The following is a 27,422-nucleotide window of genomic DNA, read 5'->3' on the forward strand; positions in this document are numbered from 1 at the left end:
AGAATTTAAAAAAGTTCATAACTTATCTGCTGTGGAAAAAACAAATCACACCAGAGGACATGCACCAATGTCTTTTGGCTGAGCTTTAAGCCTTGTTTAAATAGAGTGTTTACTTCCTGTGAGGTGTTCACTGACCTGGCTCTGCAGGCTGCTATCCTCTGACTGCAGTTACCATAAGGATGGCTGTAGTGGGGGAGCTGGCAGTATCTGTCCTGGCCTCGGGCCTCGTCGGCAGGCAGAGCCTTAGGGCTGGCTGCGTAGATAGTGCATCCCATGAACACCTCCTGGAAGTCGCCCTCGCTGTCCGACGAGCAGCGGCGGGTACGAGTGTCCTCCAGGTATCCTTCCTGCAGGCGGCCTGTCCTGTCCTGATGCCAGCCAGCTGCTGTGTGGAAAAGCCATTGGCTCAGCACATTGGTATCTTAGGCCCTCCCCCCCTTCCCCCTCTGAATCTCTCCTCCGCTCGTCCCTCCTCCCTTCTGCCAAGCCAGGAGCGGGGAGCATAATCAGATTTCCCATTTACACTCCACAAAATCATCCCCGGCGTAATCACTCCCCGTCACTAATGTTGCATTATACTAATGTACAGAGCCAAGTCACTTCAGGGGCATTAAGGGCAGTTGAAACGTCCCCTGGCGGCCTCGTGCCAGTGAACGCAGCATCAGAGGCAGATAAGGCTGTGATAGAGGCTGAGCTGCTGACAGCCGGGTCAGTCGTGGACAGTCAGGGTCACAAAACATAACAAATGTTGAAAAGGACTAGCTTAAGCAGCATTTCCATTAAACTAAGAGATGTGGTGGAAAATGCACCACGTCATTACATTTTACAGGCTTGAAACACTTTGTTACCCCAAAAATGGAAGAAAAAAAAATCCAAATAAATCAAATAAAATAACAAAAATCCCTGAAAATAGAAAATAATGTCAAAAAAATAATAATTAATCAGACTCATCAGAGTCCTCCGAACACACGTCAAACAGAAGACAAATACGCCGTTTAAAGATGCATTCAATGATTTAAACATGAACACCAGATGAAACAGAATCAGAGTTTATATGACTGCAAATAATAAAAACAATCCCTGAAAATAGGTTTTAAAATCAAACAATGTCAAAACAATTAATTGGACTCAGGCTCCTCTGAATAAACGTCAAAGAGAAGACAAATATGCTGTTTAAAGATACATTCAATAATTTAAACATGAACAGGATCAGAGTTTATATGACTGTGCACAAGCCTTGGTTCAATTCTGTAGATTTGGCTTCTTCCAGCTTTTTTATATCTATAATTCTTTGTCTTTCTGGACTGCTGCAGCTCCTTTTTCACACATTTTTACATTTCCCATCTGCTGGAGAACAAAACTTTAACAGATCTATAGAAAGCTTGGAGAAGTAATGCTCAAGAACCCCGCAGAACTTTAGAAGGTCAGACAACACCAATTAGTGACAATTTCAAACCTTTACACACTACTGGATATGTATTAAACTCACATTTAGTCTGTAGATGCTACATTTTAGGCAAAGTTTTGCAAGTATTTAAAAATATTTTAAAGTCATTACTCCTCCAACTACAGCCTCATATGTTGTAGTAGCCAGCAGGTTAAAATGCTGCTATAAAACAGGAGAAAACTGGACATCTGAGCCTGGCCTGTTTTTAGAGACTGCTCCCCTGTGGCCATATGGAGTAGTGCACCCTGCAGCCCACAGTAAGAACTTTTTTTTTTCCTACAGTGGTGAACATGGTAAATCTTGATATAGTGTAAATGGTAACAGGAAAGCACTGGTCCTCACAGAAAGAAAAGTCTGCTTTAAGCCAAACCTTTCCACCATGGGTTGGTTTCTGATGATCATGTCAGCCTGAGATCAAATCAGTGAAGTGCAATAACCAACTGGAAAAATCCCTGGTTTTACAGGTTTAATGTCTTTTATTTGAATGTAGAACATTAACTTTACCACCACTAAAACACATTACAAGCACATTTAAATAAATGATATTGTGAAGTCCCAATACTTTTTGTCACTCATTTCAGAAATGATATTTCAAGCCCCCATTTCTTGCAATTCTGATTATTATGGCTCACAGATAATGAACACCTAAAGTTCAGTGTCTCAGAAAATTTGAATATTACATTAGATCATTAAAAAAATGATAGTTTAAACAGATTTGTCACACTTTCTAAGCGGTCAATCTTTGGTTTGGCTTCTTTTTGCATGATTTACTGCATCCATGCAGCACAGGATGGAGATCAGCCGGTGGTTCTGCGTAGTACTGATCTGAACCTGTTTGGTTCTGGTGTCTCATCTTCCTCTTGATTCTCTATGGGGTTCAGGTCAGGCCGGTTTGATGGCCAAACAAGCATAGAGGTACCATGGTCATTAAACCAGCCTTTTGCAGTGTGGGCCAGTCCCAAGTCCACCATCTCCATTCAGCTTGTCAGCAGCAGGAAACATGACGTTCTCTAGGATTTCTTTCTTCGACAATGGACTTCAGAAAACCCAGTGGACCAACATCAGCAGATGATATGGCCCCTCAAACCATCACTGACTGTGGAAACGCCTCTCTGGACTTCAAGCAAAATGGGTTCTGTGCCTCTGTCTCCAGACTCTGGGACCTTGATTTCCAAATAAAATGCAGACTTTATTCTAAAAAGAGGACTTTGAACCATTGAGCAACAGTCCAGTTCTTTACCTCCTTAGCCTAGGTAGGATGTTTCTGATGTCTCTGGTCCCAAGGTGGCTTGAGATGGGGAATGTAACATTTGTAGTCCATGTGTTAGATCAATCTGTGCGGGGCAGCTCTTGATGCACTGACTACAGCCTCGGTCCTCTCCTTGTAAAGCTCTCACAATTACCTGAATGTATTCTGCTTGACAATCCTCTCAAGGCTGCGGTTCTGCCTGATGCTGATGCATCTGTCCTCGCACTTTTTTTCCTTCCACTCAACTTTCTATGAATTTGCTTGGATCCAACGCACTGAACCACCAGCTTCTTTAGGAGTCACCATTTATGGCTCAGCCTCCTTGTGAATGGTGTCAATGGCCGCCATCTGGACATGTATCCAGTCAGCGGTCCTGCTTACCCACAGAGACCTTTTTAAGGCTCAGGAATAATAATAATTTGTTTTGAAACCTTCTTAGGCAAAACTATAGACTAATCACCTGTTACATTTAGAGTCATTTTAAATAGAGTAAATGCAGTTTTCAAAGGGCTATAGCAGAGAGTAAAACTGGGATTAACCTTTCCATTCTTAGTTTGTTTTTGCTACTCTGCAATGAAGGACAGCTTTGTTGCGCAGTGCGTTACTAAAACTTGTCCTATGACTAGACTTGTCCAGCTGAGCTGAGGATCTCTGCAGCTCCTCCAGAGTAACCCCGCTGCTTCCCTTGATTGATGCTCTTCTTGCTGGGCCAGTTGAGCTGGATGGTCTGTAGATGATCGGGTCAAACGCTGCTCCCAGAAATGCTTAAACGTTCAGTTGTTTACACCGAATTCATTCATGGATCAAAGTGTAAATGGGGTTAATCTCAAACATGTGGCCATTTTGGGATTTCTATGTAACTTTTCCCCTTCAACCTGCAGGTCTATCACATAAAATCCAGTATTAAGCACTTCAAGGGGTATGCATATGATAGCACAGTGGCTAGTACCTTTAATCACATCATCCCCCAATATGCAGAGAAAAGGAATGCTGAAATGCAACGTACCCTTTGTGAAGATAAAAAAACACCTTTTTTAAGGAATCCTTTTTTTAAAACATCTTTTTAAGACATAATTGATATCAGGGAGAGCAACGGAGGAGAGAAAAGCCATTGAGCAGTTCCCAGGACAGATTGTCTCATAAAAAGATTTATTTTTTTCCAGCCCAAATTTACAAAGGCAAGTTACAGAGTATTGTATAAAAAAGAACCATGGTAATGTACACTTTACACAAACTCCTGAAGGGAAAGACAACAGAGGAGAGAGAGAAGAGCTCCGAATTTCTCACATAGAAAGAAAATGTAGACATTGTAAACATCCTTGCAAGCACCAGCTCCGGTACTTCTGGAGAGGGGGGTGGGGGGGTGCAGGTCGGTGGGGTTAAAAGGGGGAGGGGTGGGGAATAAAGGGAAGGTGGGGGAGGAGGGGGGGGGGCGCGACAGGAGGTGGGTTGGGGAAAAAAGACAAACGAGCAAGTGTCTGTGTTTTCACAGAAGAATGTTCGACTAGGCACCAATTGAGACAACTGCTGGCCAATAAATATACTCTTCACCATGAAACAAATACAGTCCTGCAGAATACAAGAGCCAAGCACTTTCCAATATGTTGATAGCAAACGTTACTTTTCTGGCTTTTCATACACTTTAGAATAAATGATTTTCACTGGGCTTTGCTTACTACTGAGATAACACTACTCTCAGAGCGAGAGAGAGAGAGAGAGAGAGAGAGAACAAATGCACTTGTCACAACCATTGTCTGATAAAACTATATGCAGTCTGCTGGTACTAAAACCCCACTGACTTTAATGACAACATCACAGCTGCCTAGATTACCCTTACAGATTAAGTACAAGTCACACACCACCACATTCAGCTTTAAATCATCTCAGCCATTCTTCTTTAAAATGTGAACAGAGTCAAAATATATACCGTCCTGTGAACTTGTTGGGGTTTTATTTCATTTTTATTTTTCGGGGCTAGAAACTGGCAACCTTTTCACTTGGAATGTCCATGAACCTCAAAATGAAGAGCTGCAGTTTCGTAGAGGCGAGAAAAACGTCTCGTTCTGATGGCGAACGCACGGCTTCAGGAGGGGGGAGGAGGGGCAGCCATGATTCACTGTTAGCGTTGAGGACTCGATGGGGAGTAATAAAAACTACAACCATGGGGGCAATAAGATTTAGAAAAAGGAGATTAAGAAAAAAACATGAGAGCATGGTCAATATGTTGTCATTAAAATGCTCCTAACAGCACGGTAAGGCCTGAAACCCTTCAGCGATCGGTAACCTGTAATCAATGTGAGCGGCGTGTGGATAGGATTTCACTTAAAGCCCGCGTGGTTTGAGAGCCTCTGGTGGAACGGGCCACCCTCGCCGAGGCTTCTGGTGTCGACTTTAAGCTAAGCGGGCCGGAAATTTACGGAGCGGGCCCACGTGTTTTAAGACGCGGCGCTTCTCAGCAGCCATTTCATTCACGGTTTATTTCTCTTTCTTTAAAAGTCCGCTGTTAAAATCTGATGACGTGCGTTATGGCCATGATGTGCTCTTAGCGCGGGTGTGACTGTCCTGTGAGCTCCCGTTACTGTACGGGAAAGGATTTGTCTGAGATGACCGTTTGTTACGGTGAAGCCACATGAGTAAGAGAAGAACCCCAGCTGATTGGCCAGGAAACAAAAATAAACAAAAAAACAAAGACGTGGACCTTCCTGCATCTGATTAGCAGCTCAGCGTTGCAAAGACAGTAATTTAGAGGCGTGACTGCAGGCGTTGGTGTGAACGGAGATGTAAACCCAGCTAGGCGAGACGAGGAAAGCCAAAAAACACCAAAAGAAAACGCACAAAACACCCAGCAGCAGTACGGATCTGAGCTCAATGGGGCAAAAGCAGACCGCTTTTTTTTTTAACAGGTTCTCTAACAGTTGCATGCTTGAATAAATACAAACATTTATGCACAGAAAGGTAAAAGCCTATAATACAGCAGAAAAATACATGAGCCCAAATTTTACATTGTTTACAGGAAACAATCAGAGTGAAAGAAGCGCAGTCACTCAGCAACCCCCCTGCATGTGTGGCCTGATCGCTTGCTGATGTGGCTTCACCGTTTGAGTGGGAGTGACTCCTTTCGTGGTGAAGGGGGGGAAAAAAAAAAAAAAAGAAAACATGAATGAAACCAGCATCAGACGCTTCCAAAAGATGGACACAATGATATGAAAGAGAGCTGACAGAGAAAGAGGAGACGTGTTTTGTTTCTCCATGAGGTGTGTGCGGTCCCTTCGCTGAAAAATGACGGCATCGTCCCTGAAACTCAATGTGACAGAGAAGAAGAAGAAAAAAAAAAAGAGCTAAAAACTCAAACTGATGACGATGAAGATGGGAAAACTTCGGTCTCAGGTTCTTAAGTCTCTGAAGAAAGCAGCTGATACCATGCACCCCCTCTCCCCACTAAATATAGCCAAACATTTGTCAAGTTAAGGATATACTGTTGTTTCACGGCGTACTGTAAGCCAGTCTGTAGTTTAGTCAATGCCCCCCCATCAATATCCACCCCAAATCCCCCCCTCCCCCCCGCCATGTTCTTTCTGCGTGTGACAAAAAGAAAACAATGCAGTCAGAAAACAAAAAAAACAACAAGAAAAGCTGTTCTGGCAGTCCGAGAGTCTCTTTTTGCATTGTATTTGTCGACAGTGCAAGGACTAGATAATCAGCGGGTCGGTGTTTCCTCTGCGCGAAGGGGCAGAGCCATGGCTTTGAACCTGGGTAACTTTTAGTCCTCGGATCGGAGAGTTTGGGGGAGGGGGAGGGAGGGAGGGGGATCTTTTATGGGGAGAAGAAAAAACAAAAAACAGCAACAACATTCTGCCTTGCCTTGGGGCAGAGAAACTAAAAAAAAAAAAAAAAAAAAAGAGATAGAAACACCATTCAACTGATGTCTAAAAGGTAAGAACCAGAGGATGCTGCGCTCATGTGAGCCAGTCACATGAATCTCTGCAGGGTTGAGGTGTGACGGTCAGGTTTCCCTACGAGAGAGAAGAAAAACAAAAATTATTGGTCTTAATCATAATCGGCCAGGAGTGGAGAGAGGCTAGTCACGCCTTCTTAGCGGTGCAAAAATGTTCAAACAAACTGCTTTTTACTACTTCTAAGATCATAAGATTTAAAAGAATAACGTATTAGGAACCACTACCGAACATCCACATTTGCTGGTAATTAAAGTTTTCCTTGTTTTTTTTTTTAAATCACAAATCTCCTCTAAAAGGACTTTATAAGAACAGCGTATCCAATTCATATCCGATCATACAGTGTCAAATAAATGCGGTCCAAATCAATTCAGTTTATCTAGCTGGGTTTTGGTCCAATCACAGTCTAATTTGATTCTGATTATAACAGCATATAGTCAACACCAGCAGATCATTCAAAGCTAATTGGTAAGAAGTTCTCTCTCAGAGTGCAGCTGATGGCATCCATTCCCTGACTTTGCAGCAATCCCTCCTGCTGAGCAAGCATGTGGTGGCAGCTGCACAGGTTACTAGCATTACTCATTTTTTAAGCTTTAATAACTATAAACTCTAGCTACAAGCCCTACGGACAACTGAGATTCTCCTTTGACGCTGAGGCTTGTAATAGTTTATCCGTTAGAAACCTGGGCTGTGAATTTACAGCGAATGATCGGACAAAGGTCTTACATACAAGGATCTATAACAAGAAATGGCAGTTCTGTAAACACAAATTACTTTATGTTTGTGTTCACAATGATCTATTTTGTAAAATATGTAACTATTCAAAAGGTCAGAGTAAAAAATATGTAATTTGCCTTAAGGCTTGACCAACGAGCTGCATCCAGTAAGCATCTGTGACACCTGGATTAAATTGTGTCTTTTTAACCATCTGCTTCATTTAAAAACACCACAATCCTGGCTATAATGCGTCTTTGTCACATTACTGAACAAAAACTGCATGACTCCCCTTCCCTCCTGCTCTAGAAACACAGACACAAAGGTCAACTAGATGGAAATAACATTGGTTGTTAATATAAGCCCACTTTTATCAGAACAATACCGATATGTTAAAAAAACGTATACCGATGTTAATGCCGATATATCGTGCATCCCTAATAATTCTCACGACATAAATGTAAAACGCTGGCATCTAAACAACACTTTAGCACACTACTCTCAATGAAAACATTAGCAAGCAGGGGCAGGATGGGAGCTTTAAGTGTGGAGTCAGACAGCTTTAGAAAGAAAACGCTGTCCTGCAGAAACTCCCATTGGACAAAATCTGACGCTCCCAAGAGACACTGCAGCGTCTCAAACATTTATGTGGGTGATAAACGGGACACATTCAAAAAAATCTAACGGACCAGGTAGTTCTGATGAAATGTACTAGTTTATTTTACTGTTCTTTACAATTGATCTGTTTGAGCTAAATACATGAGAAATTTGACTGAATTATTAAAGTATGGCACTCTGCACCGCTGAAGGACCAGAACCGCTTTCCGAGACAAAAAAAAAAAAAAACCCTCAAATGGAAGTCCAAAGCTTTTTGGTCTTAGTATTGTTGACCTGTTTAGGAAAGTTGCTTAATATACTGGTTGATGAATCATCAATTAACTTATAATTATGAGGATTGACGCAATCATAGAATCTGACAAATTAATGAATCATTGCTGACTGAATCCTGAGGCTGAAGATTAAAAGCCGTTTTAAAATTAAAACTAAAAAAAAAATTACTTAAACTGGGATTTAAATTTGCATTATAAATCTGCATTTAACCAAAACTTGTCTTTATTTTCTATTTGTTTTAATGTCCTGTAAAGAACTTTAGATTCCCCTGTGTATGAAAGGTGGTTTATAAATAAAATTGCCCTGCCTTGAATGCATCAGTTACATCTTTGTGCAGAAATGCTAAAACAAATGGAGCTGAACTGAAACAAATATCCAATACTGGATCTGAGATGAAACTGTTTCCAAGTGCAGAGGTTTATGCTGCTGCAGAAGTGTCCTGCCTTTCAGAGAGAGGGGACCAAGAGACGACTCTGCAATATCCTGTCCAGCATTTCCACACATGTCACCCAAAATGTTCCTTTAAGCAACAACAAGCTCATTAAAAGCAGCTTTGTTGCTCAGAAAGGTGATTCACACCATCCTGACTCATGAACTGAGTCAGATGTGGTGTCATTCGGCAGCGTTGCCACCAGATGTCGCTGCAGGCCGCAGTAGCTGTGCGCCTCATTCAACATCTCTATTATAAACACTGTGATCCACTTGTCCTCAGAGGACCTACTTAGGGTGGATGAGCTGAGAGGCTAAAAGCTGCGCTGCATATTGTGCTCTGCTGCAGCAGAGAGACGAGGGCTTTGTTTGGACACGATTTAGTTTCTTTGCAGATTGCTGCCTTGTAGCTCACGACATAAATGTAATTGAAGAGTACAGTGTGACGCCCAAGGGTGCTCCACTCAAATAAACCCTGGACAAAGAAACAGGTTTATTTCTACAGGACAGACATCAACTCACGGCCATTACTATTTTAAACTGGGGTCGGTGTCTGCATTGTTGAGTCGTTTCTAAGCCACCTGTGCTCCTCTGCTCTGCAGCCAGTGAGCTCGGTGTTGTTTTAGTGTCGGTATTTTGCCTGCCTCTCTTGAACTGGAAACTATTCAGGGTTCTGGACCGGTGTTGGCATCTTCCCACAACTAACAAAAATCTTGTTAGACCAAGATTAAACCCAGAGTTTATTCCGTGGGCTAGAATCAGGATCGTCTTTACTCGGCCACGGTTAGTGTGCACACTAACGTAATTAGATTTTCTGTACAGTGCTCACAGCATACAGACATGTGGTGTTCAATATGAAAAACGTCATAAATGCTACCGGTCTGAGAACGGATCCTTCAGGTTGACGGCGGACCGACCTACCTGTGGCATAGGACAGGTCGTATTGCAGCGGGTATCCCAAGTGGTGGTGAGAGGGCATGATGCGCTGGGACGGCGAGGAGCGCGGCCGGTCCACATCCCTGTCTCTGTCCCTCTCACGCTCTCTTTCCCGCTCCCTTTCTATGGCAGCCCCTCGGTCCTGGTCCCGTTCCCTGTCGTGGGGCGGCTTGTCGCCAACCGTGGGGGATTTGCTCTTGTACTGGCTGTTGTGCTGATGCAGCATGTCCAGGGCTTTGGAGTCCGTTGCTGTTTTAGTGACAGTGGGGCTAGCGCGGGATTTCTCGCTGCCTTCGTCACCTCCTGCTATTTTACCCCCGTACGTAGAAAACGGATAACCTCCAGACAGATAACCTACGAGTAAGGGGGAAAAAAAAAGGATTTTTGACATGTAGATTTGGATGCTTTTTACATTTACGACATATATTGACTATATACTTTGCGTTATATACATAGTTGCTGCTTCTTAAATATGAGGAAAAAAATACAGAACGTAGGGGGAAACAATGGTTTAAATGTGCTTGGAGTGTAATATACCAAAAAAAACAACAGATTCACCAGAGTTGAAGAGTCTGTTGTGAGTCCAAGAAGTAAAGCTCACAGTAGAGGTTGTAAGGATGTGTTTCTGGAACATGCGGTTGAAATTACAAGGCGTGCAAAGAAGCTAAGTCACCCAAGAGCTAAGCTTTCTTTTCTCTAAGGCAGCTGGGAGAAGTGCAGCTGATAAAACCGCCAGGGTACATTTTAGTACATAGTTCTCATCAGAGTGACAGAAAAAGCTCGTAAAGGTAGAAAATACAACTAATGAGTTCTAAATCAATTACATGATGCATCATTTTACGTGCGTCACTTGTTCCACTGCTCAGGTTAAATTGTTTTGTGACAGAACAATCTACAGACCTGGGCCATGGGTACCACCACCACCACAATCAGTGACGTTCAAATAAATAAATAAATACAAAGCAGCAGAAATAACAGGAATGGTGGGTGCCACGACAGGAAGTTGCCAACGGTGGTCGGATGCCTCTGGTGTGGGTTGTTACAATTTAATAGAGGCATATTTGCTTGAAGGTGTTACTTCCTGCCAATGTGGGGTATTTCCAGTGAGCAGTTACTGTGGTATACTCAATACTATTTAATGTTATTAATGAAACAACAATGCTCATATTTCTAAACAAGACCGGATGAAAGATAATTGCAAAGCAAATACTATTTCCGTTCTGTCTGCTAAAATGTAAAGTGAATTAATTGTCAATGGAGCTGCTGTGTAAGTCTGCATTTGATTAAATGTCCATTTTACAGTTTTTGATCACTCTGGACGAACTTTGATTGGTCCTAGATTAAGATCTACAAGACCTAGACTTGCCAAGCTGGACTGAATTATGCCAAAAACTGTTTTCTAAATTCTTCATGTGAAAACCAAAATTGCGTGGTTAGTGTAAAAGTTAGTTTAGCTTTAAGTAGTGTTGTTTTTTCCCAGCTCAATACTTGAATTTTAGGTGGTTTACATGAACAGAATCGCACAAAAAACAAAGACTAAACACAAAGACTAAAGGTTACATAAACCATAAACCATTTTAAAGGATAATAAATTAAATTAAATTAAATTTTGACCCGTTTTCAGTACTTTAGATTTTAGTCAGATCTCATCAAAGTGAACATAGGAGCATTCTAATGTGTATTCTCACATGTCGTTATTTTCATTTGCCGAAAGGGCAGCCAGAGAAAACAGAGATGATTTAGGATTAATGTCGACCAAAGAACTGATCAGTAAAAATATTGACAGACAAGTAGACTGCTAAAATAACTGGTTGTATCGCTACTTGTCTGACCAATCAACCTACGTCTACGATTAGACCCATCACATCAGTTTCTAGCTCCTAATTTAAAGCAGGAGACAGGAAAGGTCCTATTAAACAGTTATAAAAAAATGAATAACCACAAATCTTTTACAATGGAGACAAAAACACAAAACCCAATAGAATTTTTTTTTAAAGATTATAGGATATTATCCATTATAGTATCCAAAGCCCAATGAGGTTATACTCAAACTGGCTTCAGCATTGAAATATGTTGATAGTTAAACCATTTAAGAATAAAGTAATTTTACTAACACAAGTAAAAACAATGCAGGGTAAACTAAGAAATATTTAAATAAATGTGTGATGATATAAAACTGTACAAGCAATCCAGATTACTATGTATTTTAAGCCACACTGACATATTGATAAGCTAAAAAAAAGAAGATAACAGACAGAAACATCATAAACAACCATCTTAGTCTAGTGGACAAAAGCTGAGCCAATACACAGAAAAATCCCAACGAGTTCATTGGTTTCACAGCTAACATCACATCAGGCTGCATTTAGTTGGGATTTTAAATCTTACCTGGGTAATTCTGCATCATGACTGAAGACATGCCCCTGTATCCCGGGTGGTTGGGGTCGTAGCCTTGTCCATAGGGGTAACCATGCATGTAGGGCAAGTAGCCTTGGTGCTGCGCTAGTGGTGACGTGAACTGCATGTGGGGGTTAGAACGAGAGTCTTTGCTCATGGCTCGATGGTCTTCAGCGCTGATTCTGGGATCGCTGCAGTCTTTTCCGTCCTCCTTGGGTCCACTTTGACTGTCCTTCGGCCTGGACCTTTCTTCCTTTAACTTCCGATCCCGTTCCCTTTCGTCTTTCCTGCGATGCTGTTGTTGCTGGTGTTCGTCGTCTGGTTGGAGCTTCTGGCTCTCAGGGTACTGTTGAGACAAGGAAACAGGTCAGCGCAATTCTGAATAGTGAATTTAAAATACTACAATTCTTTGCACTCCAAGTCATACAGCAGTATTACCTGTCTGTACCACATGGCCTGCTCCATCCCAGCCTGGCCTCTGGACTCCAGAGCTTGCAAAGAGTCCTCCTTTCCATGGTGACCCCCTTCAGTCAGCTTCATCTTCAGCCCCTCGGCTTGCTGGGACTTTAGGTCCTCCCCCTTTAAGCTTCCAATGGACTTGGAGGACAGCTCCGAAGGCGAGTCCCTGGATTTGCTTGAGGGCTGTGGTACCTTTCCCAGATCTGACTGACTCGGGGCTTTGGAGAGGCTCGGCGGCATCGGACTCTTTTGTTTCCAGTCCTCCTTCATGGAGGCTTCTCGCTCTTTCATGACAACATCCGACTTCTTCTCGGCGGCTCGATGCTGCTCAGCCATCTGCCGCTGCCGCTCTTCATACTGCTGCCGGTAGGCTGGATTGGTGTTCATCAAGTGGTTATGGTATGCTTGATCATGACTGTATGCATATGGAGGGACATATGCGTACTGGTTGTAGTACAAAGGTTGCATGTACATGTTCGACCGCTGCTGAATGACAGAGGGTTGTTGTTGTTGTTGCTGTTGGGCAGCAACACTGGGGTCAGATTTTCGTTCTTCATGAACTTCTACCTTGACTTTTTCCTCAACTTGGTCGTGTTCATCTTCTCTTTTGATCTTAGCCTGACTTTCGGCAGCAGGTGCAACTGGGTTCTGGCCGCCAGGACTGGGGTTGACGTAATTAGGGGAGTAATAAGTGTCGTAGCTGGTATAGTAAGGGGACTCTTTGCTGGGTGTCTGGTTTGAAAAGAGTGCTTTTTTGACACTTTCCCTGATGGTTTGGTCATCTGTCCTGACTTTGACACCCTCTGGTTTCCCTTCACCATCCTCCCCCGCATCTGAAATGTCTGAATACGCTGGGCTATTGGTTTTGACTGAAGAGTTGTCGGCCCCATTCTGGTTTACGACGTGAAGAGGCGCGAGAGGCTGTGGCATTCCGCTGCCGTCTATCCGACTGGCGACACCAATAGACGGACTCGGAGCATTGTCGGAAAAGCTGTAAATTTTGTCAGCCTCAGCCTTGATACTGGCCAAGCGACTCTGGTGGGGATCTGAAGAACCATTGAGGAGACCATCGCCCTTATTCCCTTGATCGCAAGATTCAGAGTATGGAAGCTTTGCTTCTTCTAGTTTTCCACCCTTTCCGGGAGGCTTGGGGCTATCAGCATCCTTTCCGCCATCCTTTTTCTTTTTGTCTTTCTTCTTCTTGTCTTTGGAGCTACTTGAAGCTGGATCTCCAATAGCAGGGGGTTTAGGCTGTGCACCTTTCATTTGGGGGCTCTTGGGGATTCCCTGTATCATTGGGGCAAGTCCTGGGGAGGGATTTTGGTTTCCAGGTGGAAATGGGTACATCTGTTGGGACCCTGGTGGTCCAGGGCCAATGGGACGCGGTGACTTCAAGTTTTTCTGGGCAATTTTATCAGTTTTAGTACCAGTGTTAGCCTTTTTGGACTTATCCGAGCCTCTCTTTTCATCTATGCCATCATTACTAGCCTCATCAGTAAGACATGGCCCGTCCTCACAGCCATCCATCGGTGTACTTCCTGTGTCTGGATCTGTCTCAGCTACTTTCTTTTTGCTCTGCTTTGAACCAAACTTTCCAGGAGACGGGGAAGGACTTTGTGCATCAAAGTTCCTGCCTTTCGGAGTAACTGAACGTGCTGGGGACAAACATCCTTTCTGGGAGATAGATGCCCCGTTACAGTTTCCCGGTTCAGGATGGAGAGTTGAGTCCTCTCCGTATTCGCTGTCTCCGTCCAAGTCCAACTTTATATCGTCGTCATTGTGAGCACGGGCTTGGTGGTACTTCAGTCCATTGATGTGCTTGTATTTTTTGTTGCAGTTGGGATGCGGACAGTCGATGAGAACTGGAGACGGGCAGCTACGGTCGAGCGGAGGCGGAAGGGATTCTGTCTTAACAGAAGGGATGGGGAGACCTGCGGCCCCCACGCCTCCGTTGTTGGAGTTTGTCCGCATGCGCTTGTTGCCTTTGGTGTCCTCTGAGCTAGAGTTGGGCTCCATGTCGGAGGCGGGTTTGGTCTTCCGTTTCCCAGCAGAGGAAGGGCTGGCTTTGATGTCCTCCGTGTTGCTGTTTGGAGGGGTCCGGCGCTCCGACGGCGTCTGGCTGCCCCTCCGGCCCTTGGTGTTCGAGGCGGCGCGTGTCTTGTTGTTGGTGGCAACCTTGTTGTCTGACGAGTTGCTGTTCTCGTTGATCGGGGTGTTGCTGTTCGGTCTTATACGCTTACCTCGGCCACGACCATTCCTCATTTCCAGATCACTCGTGGGTGATTCACAAAATCTGCAGTTTAGTTAAGAACACATGCATGAGCTAGTTAGTGGGAGATATATAGGGTAGTTTAATTTACACATGCGTAAATAACCTAATACTAATTTAATGAAAAAAATAAATGTAGCAGTTTTATTATTTTGGAAATGGATAAAAAAACTAAGCAATACCTTTTTTGGTTTGTTGTATAAAATGGCCAATTTCTCAAGTATTTTTGAGATGTGTGTAATGCACTTTTGCATTTGTGTAGTTGAGAAAGGAAAATTGCAATCAACATTTAAGCAGCAAATTTAAGTGCAGAGCCACAACACAGCAAACATTTGTTCTAAACAACAAATAAAAGGCAAAGGTTTTTCTTTTTCTTTCATTTATTGGATAAAATTTTATTTCACCAAGAGAATTTTTAACTACCTCTGGCACCATTTTTTTTTTTTTTTTTTTTTACATTTGTACAAATCTTTTTTAGACAACTATGGTGAGAGAGTTAAACAACTGGAAAGAAAACTAAATCACTGGACTACTTCTGGCACCATAGTTTTCTAAATATTTATTTAATGTAAGAGGTGGGAGGAAACCCCAGATTATAAAATATTAGAAGTTCCCTTTCGGTTTAATAAAGTGCCAGAATTCAACACCCCTTTACAGCAAAATACAAAAACAGGAATATCAAAAAAAAAAAAAAAAACTAACATATTGTACAGAATATTTTAGATATCAGGAGCAATGAAAACACTGTTCCTCTGTACATAAGATCCTTTCTCTCTTTTTTTTTTAAACAAGTCCATTAGAAACATAAGACAATAAAACACTATTTGAATAAATGGCTGTGGACATTGTAGCTCTTTTCTAATCAAAACATGAAGTCATTTAAACACTTAAAATAGCAGTGTGGGATTATCACCCCATAACAGTAACCTAATTATCTTTCTGCACAGCAGTGAAGGTTAGCAGTCTGTGACAAAGTCAAACCCAGGGCTGCTATGACTCACAGCTTCCCATACAAGCCTCTCTAAACAATTTCAGCCCCAGCAGGGGATGTGAATAGATCCGCAGTCTGACAGTGGTGCAGGAATTTAGACTGGTTACAAGCCCAAGTTTATATTCAGTCTGTTGAAAGATTTCTGAATAATTTATAGTGGGTCCTTAATGTAGTCATGCTGCAAACTGTAAGACAATCTTGGTGCAAATGCAGCCCAGCAAACAAACTGAGCACCGCGGTGATGCATTAGTGGGATAAAGCCTCTACTTAAGTTCCATTAGCACTGATTTAATCTTGATTTTCTTTTTTTTTCTGCGCTTAGTTGCCCATTTAGATTCTAGACTTGTATTTACATTTGGAAAGGCCACATGTTTTTTCCAGCAGGTGTTTGGTAATGCAGTAATGTTACACATCCAGTGGGCTTTGCCTCCAGAATGTTGGGGTATTCGCGCACACAGACACACACAGCACCAAATAAATACCCCCATGCTATTGCCATGAGACTGATGTTAGAAATGGCAGCCTTTGTGATAGAGAATGCTACCCAGTGTTGGGGGGGAGAGAAAAAAAAGCTCTTAGTCCAATAATTGGATTCTGCAATCTGGCTTGTTAGAGTAGCTTTCTATTTCCACTGCTGCCTCCTGAGACATCAGCTGCTTGCCAATGAATCCTGTTTCTCCAGGCTCAACATAAAGACTAACATGCACTCGCTGGTCCAGCGGCACACTGGCAGCTCATTGCATTAGGCTGTCTGCTGCTCGAGCTGCTGCTGCTGCTGCTACAGCAGATTCCTATCACATGCAATATGAAAAGGTTAAGAGGCTTTGTAGCGTGAGTTTGGATAGAGTATGCGTCAGTGATTTGTGATTGTGATCCCTCTCCCCCACCTTGACATTTACAATTCCCATGCACAACAGCAAATTTAATTGCATGCTAAAGCTGCTTTTCTCCACTTGAAAGGAACTAAACAGCGTCTTACCTGGGGGGAGCCCAGTCATGCCGTGTGCAGTCTAACAAGGTGCCCACGTACGTCTTGTTCCTCCAAGTGACGTTGACCACCAGCATGCCTGGAAGACAGAAAAAAAAAAAAAAACACCAGACTCAGACATCTGCAGCGCAACTACTATTTTTGATAGCAGATTACAAAGAAGAGCAACGGTGCAATATACACAATGATAAACATCGCAGTGCAGAAAACATTTTATTGCCTTCAGACCGCGAGCAAAATGTACAAAGGGGCTGCGGCTTGAACAAAGCGTCTCTAAACGGTGTCGTGTGAAAGACGGCTATACGAGCCAAAAATGCTTTTTTAATCTTCTCTGTAAAGCCGTAGGGGCCAGACTGACTGATATCTCCTAGATGACTTGGAAGAGACTCGGCGTTGAAAAACCTGTAAAAGACGCAGGCGGAGGGGTCTGTGTAAGAGTGACAACAATGAGGTTACCTGGGAAATGACTGAAAAAAACACGGCGGGGGGGTGGGGATACCTCCTTGAAATCCTCTATCTCACTCTGCAGCCTCTGCGCCCTCAGGGAGGGTTTGACTACTACAGCTCCTTAAAAAATAAGCTACCAATTCAAAGTGAATGGCTCAGTTTTTGACAGCCTGTGAATGAGTGTGAAAGAAAAGCCTCTTGACTTCCCTGGTATTGATGCAATCTGTCACATTTGGAAGCTCCTGTGTTGCCATTTGGCCAGCGTGAATAATATAGCGCTCGCAGTGAGCTACCCAATCCGACCGTGACACTTGATCTCACGTTTAAAACCGCAAATTAGTTCCAGAGGATCATTTTTGATCAGCATGTACACGCCTAAATAAAGGAGTGGGAATTAGTCCTTGCTTGATCTTGAAAATAATCGTGTGCATCACTAGTGTGGTATTCACCCACGTTATTGACTCTTGTGCGTACAGAACCAACGACACCTCCTCATCATCACACACTGCTCTGGGTTGGCATCCCATTCCTCAGGTCAGCCAACATGGCTGTGGCAGAATCTCAACTTCATATCTCTGTGCACTGAGATTCCCCTCCATTGATGACAAGTAGGGCTGTCACGATAATCAATAAATCAATTAATCGCACAATAAATCTTAATCACATGATTCAATAAAATAATTTGCGTATGCATGCTTGCTGCCACCCTTGTGTTCCTCTCTCCTCTGAGTGGATAACGACAGGTTTCAGAACGATGCATTGGTGTCTACTCCTTGTTTCCTCAGGCACATGCTTAAAGTTTAGCATGAGAGGCTCGTGAGGGACAGCCAGAGAAACGCTAGTTGGAGAAGTAAATGCAATTGGTGTCAAAGCCGAACACGACCGCTGCAGTGTGGGCTTTTTTATTTAAACCAAATGACGGCAGCCAACTGCTTCATGTATCTGAGCCGGTATATATATATATATATATATATATATATATATATATATATATATATATATATATATATATATATATATATATATATATATATATATATATATATATAGAGCAAGTGGCTGTTGTGAAAGTTGCTTTGAATGAATACCCCCGATTGAGGCTTTTTAGATTTTTAACCAAACGGCCTCAGAGGATTAGGAGAAAAGACTGTGTGAAAACGTTCAGGATTTATTGCCCACACCCTCCCTCTTGCTCCCTGGTGGTGACCTCAGCTTGCCACTTCAGCACTGCAGAGAAACTGGAGGATGCAGTGAGCTAACTTATCTAATGACACAGGAATGCTGGCTGGCAGCTTCTATCCTCCAGAGCATTTTATTAGCTTAGGAAACCTCTCTTGCTCACCCCACTTTCCCTCCCCTCCCCCCCCCCCCCTTCTCTCTCTGTCATTTCCTCTTTTCAATGGTATAACCATCCCTGGCTTACAATCTTTTTTCCCCCCCTCCCACACACACACAATTCACAGTTCAGACCTCATTTTTTCCCCCTCCTGCTGCCTCGGGCATAAGCACTAGGCAAGAAGAGCATAAGGGATTTATATATGTTTACAGCAACCTGCTGACACTTGGCTGCATGTCTCTGCCTTCGAATCTATGGCCGCAAAACATGAGCACCTGGTCAAGGCTACAAGTGTGTGTGTGTGTGTGTGTGTGTGTGTGTGTGTGTGCAGGGTACTGGAGAGGTCCTCGAGTTCGGATTTCTGTCACATTAAAAGAACCCAGACCCATTTTCTAAAACGCCTTGGAGAGTCCGCCCCCTAAGCTCTTGAAACACTCAAACACAAAATGGCTCTGGCAGCTGGTCGAGGCAGGGATGTAAATCAAGGCAGCGCACATGAATGACTAGCCTTTCATGATGTGCAGGATATAGCCTTCCCTCTGCTCGCCAGAGAGAGAGAGAGGGAGAGGGAGAGAGAGAGAGATGGGGGTGGGTTACAAATCATAACCGGGAATTGTCGAGTCTTAATGATTTGAAATTAGCCCTTCAGGTTTTATGTTGCTGTTTATGCGGCCGGCACAGCGGAGAAGCAACGAAGGGTTCTCAAACGTTTTTGTGGGATTTCTAATAAATACATCTTGGCCTGGAATTTAATTAGAGTTAATACAGCTCGTTTGTTTTCAATCATCAGATGGATTGCTGTATTTTACAAAGACTAGTTATACAATTTGTACATAATTCAATGTTTGCATCTATTGTCAAAGAGCTATTTAAATGGCACAGCAGTCTAGTTTAAGGGTTAGCCTTCTAGATTTTCTCTGTAGCTTGCCACCTCCCAACAGTCTGAACATTTGAAGATCCTACAAATGGTGATAAAATCACAATTGTTCTGTTTCACTCTCAGTGAAAGTATTTTTTTCTTTGCCAAATGGACTGACTTAACTCATCTCTATTTCAGATCTGCACCACTTGTCCAATCTAGACTCAATTATCTCACACTGAAAACACATTCTTTAAGGCACGGTGAGTTTCTGTGATCCATTTCGTTTGTGAATTGGATATCAATGTTTTGAGTCACATTTTAAGATTGTGCAGGAACCCTGCATGCTAAGAAGCGTTTAGCTCGTTTTGGACTTTGGCACAGATTTTCTCTTCGGTTGGTTTGCCTAAATGGCGACCGTCTCGTAAAGCATTTTAAAGTCACAATGAGGATTTTCCATCATGACTGGCTGTTGCGCCTTTTTCAGTGACTTTTTCAGTGTTTTTCTAAGCAATCTTTTGTGCTTGGCAGCGTTTTAAGGATCCCTGCCCTGCCTGAAGATAAATCCTGTCCACAATCTCATCTCGCCTGTGCTCGCCGTTGGGTTTTCCAGAGGAATTTCCCTCTATTTCCCTCGACATAACTCACCGTCTGCTAGTGAAGCCTAGCTCACAGAGGGGAGCGCCGACAAAAACAGCTGACGAGAAGGTCGGATGATCAATCTTACTGAGGACTTTACCTCTAAGTGGGCGGCCGATTAATTGGTCAGAACGATTTTCTCCTGTCAGGAGCAAAAATGTTGCAAAACATCTACGTCGCCGTACATGGGTTAATAGAAAATTGTATTCAGATGGAAGTGCAGGGCATTTGTGAGCTCATCAAAAAGGCAGCTGTACTCAGAGAGATACTGCTATAAAAACACACAATGCAAACATTTTATCTGGCACCTTGCTCCAGTGCCAGGTGTTCGGTCCCCCCCTCCCCCTCCTTCCTTCTGCACAGCTTCCCATGCTGAAGCCTGGAAGGTACTCTCTAATCCTTGGCTTCTGAGTCACCTCAAATCTCAGCCTCTGGCTTTTTCTGAAGGATAATAATATGGTTGCCTTAACACGACTTTGGGACAACTCAATTGCATCTCCGGTCGCATGATCTCCTGTTATGCGAGAAATAAATGTGTTTTAGGTCCCTGCATCTGTTTTATGCAGATTTTACACAACAGGAAGGAGTCGCAACGTTGTACTTCTGTCTGAGCTAAATGATTGTAAAATCTACTGAAATTATACCTACAGAGTAAACATGATTATTGTAACTGAGAATGGTTTTATTACAGAAAATGTTGATCAAAATGCTACAGCTTCACACATCAGTGTGTGCAATAGTGAAAATGCAAAAGCACAGCTTGGACGCAACATGGCAGGCTGCTATAGATCAAATGGCATTAACCTAAAAAAAAAAAAGATTTTTAACAATAATCGATATTTTGACATCAGTAATAATTAATATTTAACTTAATGTGCTAATTTGTGTAAGAATAAACAAACTGAGCAGTTTTCCTCTCCCACAGCAGCGCTTCAGATGCAGATGCTCAGCCACAGCCCTTTCTTACAGTGGCTTACCTCAAAAACAACCAAAGTTTAAAACTCCTGTAATGTGGATAAACCCTCTCCAGTCAACAAAAAGGCAAAAATGTCATTTGGTCATATTTTATCTGCGAGGGAAATGGGCTAATCTGTTATATTTCTCTTTTCTTTTTTTTCAGGTTTTTACAGCACTAGTGGGTAATTTTTCTTACAGTGGGCTGACAGTAAAGGGGGTAGAAGAGAGGGGGAGAGACATGCGGCAAAGGACCACAGGTCGGAGTGGAACCTGGGTCGGCCACGTCGAGGACTAAGGCCTCCGTACATGGATCGTGCGCGCTAACCACTGCGCCACCGAAGCACGCCCACTAATCTCTTTAAATAATAGCAACCTGCTGACAGCGGTATAAAACCTTCAGCTGCAAACGACTTTAATCCGGACCTGAAAAGGTCAGGGAGTAAAAACACCAAAACTATGAAGGTAGGAAATGACCAGAATAATCATCACATTACTTCTCGGTTAAGCTATGGCTAAGAATCTGTAGCATTTAGGAACACATCATGTGTGCTACACATTTCAACGTAACCTGTTGATACTCTGGCTTTTTGTGTCTAGGAAAATAAAAATACCGTCATACTGTTGGGATATTTCTGATCTCTTCTAGAAAGACTCCTAGTCCTCACAGAAAGATTTTTTAGGCAAGTATTGAGTGTTTCTCATGGTTTCCGTATCAAGTTTGAAATGTTAGTCTCTTGAAAACCCTGGCCCTGTATGTCAGGAAGGTTAGCAGCGAGCTGGATGGACTCTCTCTGCCCTTTGAGGACTGATTTGACTCAAATACATGCATTAATCTACAATATTGTCATTCCAAGTATCAATGGGGCGGAGGTTGAAGTAGCCAACTTTCTCTCGATGTCCTCTGATCTGTCATTGGCAGGTGAAATACTGTAAAATTTGATGTTTTACCCCATTTCATTAGATGCCTAAAAACTAAGAAATCCCAGCTGTTTTGGTCAATAAATCCATCAACAATATGCATTTTGTTGCACTTTGAGGTTAATGAAAATCAGATGATTGGCAGTATATGCGCTGATGTATAATTAGGGATAATTTTTTATAGTATATGGTCCGTATAAAAAAAAGACAAAAAAACAACAAAAAAAAACAGGAATTTGTCAAAATCAGAATTGCCAAGACCTCTATGAAAACTAGAAATCATATTGCTATACAGGTTAAGAGATGCCTGCTTTAAAGCCTTTTTTTTTTACTCTTTACACCACAAACAAGTGGTTGTTCTCTATGCAACTGAATTTATGGTAAATCTATCAACTGGAAACTAAAACTTACTTGAATTTTCATGTTTTCGGTTTCAAGGTGTCAAGAAGCCAACAAAAATAGAAAGTCTTTCAAAACATGAAACACTCAAACCTAACAAATGTTGCAGCACGACGGCAACATGCTTCTTGCGAACTAAAGCAGAACTAACGGCTCTATTAGAGGCAGTGGAGGCCAGAAAAGAGTCATATGAGGAAATAACGTTTGTATCTGTGTTGTTTCCATTCTTTGCCGAAGAGGCAGCAGCGTGAAATAGCGCTGTGGCACTTTATCACCTTCTAGTTTATACTCTGTACAGTCAAGATTAGCTTGGCCACAGCAACGGTTTTAGAAACGCATGAATGAAATAAAGCTCTGATCAGCAGAGATGAAACCATTGTCTCTTGGACGGGTGAGTTTTATTTAAGGAGTCTGTTCTCCAGACTGAAACAGAGAGCCCCGAATAAGCTTAACCTTTGTTTACTTTGCAGTGTTTTATATGAAGGCTCTGAAGTAGGGAGGAGAACAGACTCGCTGATAAAAATATATGTTGAGGTGCAGTTTTATATTGAGGCCAGTCCTGCTGTCTGAAGCTGTCCATTAATTAGCAATAATTAACCACTTTATTCAAAATCACGCTTGGCAGAAATGTGGTCTGCTGCATTTGTCAATCAATCTACTAGCTTGCAAGCGTGATTGCACTCATCTAAATATTCAAAAACTTTAAAAAAAAACAGAACTATGGATTTTGGGTGGAAAAGTGAAAAACAAATTGCCAGGAAAGTATATTTTTCTAAACTTAAATCATTTGGAGCTAATCATTTATAAATGACAGTGATGACAGACAACTGTAGCTTTGGACAGCAAGTGAAAAGAGTTAAAGACGACTAGGCATTCATATCAATTTGTTTAACACACACGTGTTACGAGTCTTGATCCCAATAGATTAGTATCTAGTTTTATCTTTAGGACGGGGGTGAAAGTGCTGGAGTGCAAAGATCAAAAAATAAGACTTGCTCTGTAGAGCTGCATCTCACTTGGGATTTGTTTACCAGGGAAGGGTTTCAGCGGGGTGAGACAAAAGGGTCAGGGTGATATAAAGCAAACCCAGTTCCCTGCACTCTGCCCTCCCCCCCTCATTGTGTCAGGCTTAATAGGGTCACCCAGGACAACTGAATGAAGGCCGCATTAATGAGAGGAATTGGCCTGTAATTTTAACGCTCATTTCCTTTCAGTGCTGTTGAACAACAAAATGGCAGCTCTATTTGGGCTCTGAACTCTGGCGCGTGAGATTACTTGGATGAGAGGATAATGAAAGGCAAAAAAAAATGAAGTCGGGAGTAGCAAGTGTGCCACGTCCCGTTCTAGACCTCCCTCCTCCCTACTTAACACATTTCATTAGGTTCCAGTGGGAGCGAAATATCAGGTCCTCTGCTGAAATCTGTGAGGGCTGGGAGTTCACCGGCTGACCTCTGATCTCCCCCCCCCAGCCCGACAGGAATCTGCAGGGGTTAATGGCATTTTCACCGACTGACCTTGTCAAAATGCCTTTGTTATCTCTGAAAATGGCAAATTGTCTCTCTGCAACAACTGGGAGGAACACTGAATTAGTGGCTTAATATTTAATTAAAAGGTTTCTATCAGTGTTGAAATGTGCAAAAGATGAATTACATAAGGTGTGCTTTGGGAAAGAAAAAAAAACAACAAAAACAAACGTTGGCTTGTGTGAACAATTACCAGCCCTTGCAATCATCACCTTTCAAAACACACTCAGAAACTAATGCGATTATTGACTGTGTATCCTGCTACAGGCGTCCATTTTTCTCCACTCCTACTTTTTGTGCAGTACAAAAGCTCTGCTTTTAAAGGCTGTGTGTAGATAAAAAAAAAAAAAAAAAAAGTGGGAACAATGAGAAAAATGGTGTCAGTGTTCATCACCGGAGATAAAAGATAACTGGGTGCTGCCACGAGCAATAACCGTAACCTTGACAAATGAAGCGTTTGAGGACCCAAGTGTCGAGCATGTTTTCATTTTACTGGGTTATTCTGCTCTTGCGGTGCATAAAGTGAAGCAGAGCTTGTCCGGTTATGTGAGTGTCAAAATACTAAGTCCTCGGGATGACCTTTAGCTTAAATGCTGGGCAGACAGCAATTTAGGACGAGCGGTATGAGTCACTTTCAGCACCGAATGTGGAAGTAATACATTGGAATGCAGTCCTGGCAGCAGTCTGTAAAAACCCCCCAGAGGGCTTCAGTGCTCCAGTTTGAGCACTCCTGGGTTAGGAGTTTGTGTGGTCCCATATTCTAATCCTCCCTGACCCACTAAAGAGCTAAGTGAATGTGTTGTATTTTAGACCGCCGATTCTCATAAAGAGATAAAAAGATGGTGAAAACAACATCTTAGCATTTAGCTGCTGGTTTCACATGAATGTTTGTCTCGCTCATCGTTTTAAGATCTAAATGTTAAAGCAGTTACTGGTTTTAATGGGTACAGAGATTTCAGAAGGTTAGTATTACAGCAGGGTCTCTCCAACTGTTCTCCAAGAATGTCATGGCACACAGTAAATTATTATATGTCTGTGCGTGTTCATGGTTAATTTAATTAAAATTAGCCTTTGTAAAAAATAGTGCCAGATCACATTCTGAGCTATTTCTGTCTCAAAGCTCTCACATAATAAGGCGGACATGAGTCCGCCGACAGGTACGTGCTGAGCTCCATTTTAAAAGCGCGTACGTGACGTCACTATAAAATGCTCGGCGGGAAGAAGTCTTAACATTGAGCCTGTTGCGACTCGCAAGCTCCTGCAGTTTCTCTGTGCCACGGACTGACATGTGCGCGGTGGGTGCTGCTGTGGGAAATGTAGGAGTTTGTCACAAGAAATGTAGCCGATAAGTGTGCTCAACTAGCAAGTTTAAAATGTCCGTGGACAGTCAGCGCAATGCCCAGTACAACGACCAACTGTGCAGCCGCATTTAATGTCTCTAAGCTAAGATCTCGCTCCTTGAGGATGATCACGCCAATTTAAACTCAATTATCATAAAGATTAACGCTCAATGTTGCGGGTTCTCAACAAGTAAATGCCTCTATGGTTATTTCATAGCTCCTACAAAAATACCATTTGCTTTCATTGTCGCACATCAAGTCTCTGTTGGAAACAAAAATCCACCTTCCTGAGTCCATCTATGAAATAAGGCTGCTTTGTTCTTGGAAAACACATTTTTTGTTGCTAGATAGACCCCATGACTGGATCAGAAGCAGAACCCATATGTAATAAAATTAAAATTGAATTAAGTTACGCTCAAAAATATACCAAACTCTGGCAAATCTAGCTTTTAAAGAGATGTTCAATCGTACAAGTAGTAGCAATGAAGAAAGGCACATAGCCTTCAATATATAATCAAGACAAAATTTCTAGGGAAAACACTGTACAGTGAAACTAACATTAAAGCTCCATTTGTCTAATAAAAAAGTGTATTTTTATATTATACGCTCTGAATTTTTTCACAGTAGATGTCAAAGAGCGGGCAGTGAAAGCAGTGATACATCAACAGCCATTGACCACCAAATGTCACGAACCAGGTGCATAAGGAAATGATGAGAGTAGTCATGTTTTCAGCTGCCACTGTATCGGCCTAGCGGATAATGTTAGGTAGATGAGTTTTCAGCCAGATGTGTCTGGTCTTCACAATGGTTTGGTCTGTTTGACCAGCGCCTATTTTCTCAAACGTCAATACAGTGGGACTCAACCTTCTTCAGACATTCCCAGTAAGAGTCAGAAACATATAAACTACGCCTGGAACTTAAAAAGAAAATTTGTAAAGATGCCAGAAACTGCTACTATTGCTAGTATTAATAAGAACATTGATAACAAGCAGACTGAGTAATACTAATGGCTCCACTCAAAGTTTAGGTTCTAACACAACTTTCTGTGCATTTTCAACCAAATATCATGCGGTTCAATCTCTAGTACTTACATCCGGATATTAAAGCCACAACAAATAAGCTCTTTCCTGATGAGTTCACACAGCGTACTTTTTAATTCTCCAAAGCACGTAACCATCCACATTTTTGGATATCTACAAAACAACTTTCTTTACAGAGCACTTTAAAAACATCACCATTGACCAAAGTGTTGTACACTTAAAATAAAAAAATGCAAAAACACACATACCAGTTCTAGCAAGCATAGTTAAGATTCTATGAGCAACTAATACAACATGAGAACAATAAAACTAATGAGAACAAGTGTAAATCATTATCCAGTGTCACACCAAGCTTTATTGCTGCCTGAGACAGATATTCTGTTAAAGGACCCAGATCAGCATGGGTTTTACAGACATCACTGGGCTTAAAACAACAATACCTTGGTCTTTTGTTCACCCACATGCAAAAAATCCCTCTATATCCGTGCTTTGGGAAACATTCACTGGACTGTGTTGCTTAAATCAGAGTACTGGTTCCCTGTTTCTGTGGCATATAGACTTGTCCGTCATCAGCATAAAAATGAAAGTCAATATCATATTTCCGGAGAATAGAGCCAAGAGGAAGTAAATGGAGAGAAAAGAGAAGAGTGCCAAGTATGAAGCCTTTAGGTACTCCACATGTAACGGACACTTTTAATCAGTTGTATTTACAAAGAAGGGAAATCTTGATGCTCATCTCATGAACTACGATGCTACCATTGTCAAGTCAGATAATTAAACAGATTATTTTCTGCTCATAAATATCCACAAATAGTAAAGAATGTTAAAAGACTACTTAATCTATTCAAATTTACTTGCAGAAACACAGAACTTATGCAAACTTTAGGCTTTGAGGTGAAAGTAAAAGATGGCACCGATGACTGCTGGATCTGAGATGGATCTACTTGATGATTTTATTGGGAATATAATGCTCCAGTTGAGAAGTTCAGGCTGCATTCTGGTTTATAAAAAGAGAAAAGTCTGAAGTAACGCTCACTGACAGGAATAACAGCCTGTGAGAAGGTCAATTCTCTTATACCGCTGAGAGGAAGGGAAAGGAGCATTAGTATGCTTTCCACATTGTCCAACATTATCAGCTGCATGCAGCAGTGTCTCCCTCTACAAAAGAAAATCATTAAAAAGAAAAAACTAAAACCAAAAAAAACAGCAGCCGCCATGCTGAAAATGACCAAAATATAAAA

General features: G+C 42.2%; 2 protein-coding genes across 2 annotated transcripts in view; both read right to left on the bottom strand.

Annotated features, from left to right (window-relative positions):
* gramd2aa (GRAM domain containing 2Aa) overlaps positions 1–2,418 on the bottom strand; it is a 46,368-nt gene extending 43,950 nt beyond the window's left edge. The window contains exons 1-2 of the mRNA XM_036135709.1: positions 2,367–2,418; positions 136–385 (exon numbers count right to left, since the gene is read on the bottom strand). Coding sequence (XP_035991602.1) covers positions 136–385; positions 2,367–2,418 — 302 coding nt within the window. The remainder of the gene's footprint in view (positions 1–135; positions 386–2,366) is intronic.
* Positions 2,419–3,811: 1,393 nt separating this feature from the next.
* Positions 3,812–27,422, bottom strand: part of LOC105916377 (zinc finger protein 609) — a 104,009-nt gene continuing 80,398 nt past the window's right edge. Inside the window, exons 4-8 of the mRNA XM_021309631.2 lie at positions 16,715–16,802; positions 12,455–14,768; positions 12,008–12,362; positions 9,605–9,973; positions 3,812–6,709 (exon numbers count right to left, since the gene is read on the bottom strand). Of these exons, the coding sequence (XP_021165306.2) occupies positions 6,666–6,709; positions 9,605–9,973; positions 12,008–12,362; positions 12,455–14,768; positions 16,715–16,802 (3,170 nt within the window). The 3' untranslated portion in view covers positions 3,812–6,665. The remainder of the gene's footprint in view (positions 6,710–9,604; positions 9,974–12,007; positions 12,363–12,454; positions 14,769–16,714; positions 16,803–27,422) is intronic.

The sequence above is a fragment of the Fundulus heteroclitus genome, chromosome 4 (genome assembly GCF_011125445.2).
Source record: "Fundulus heteroclitus isolate FHET01 chromosome 4, MU-UCD_Fhet_4.1, whole genome shotgun sequence".
Classification (NCBI taxonomy): domain Eukaryota; kingdom Metazoa; phylum Chordata; class Actinopteri; order Cyprinodontiformes; family Fundulidae; genus Fundulus; species Fundulus heteroclitus.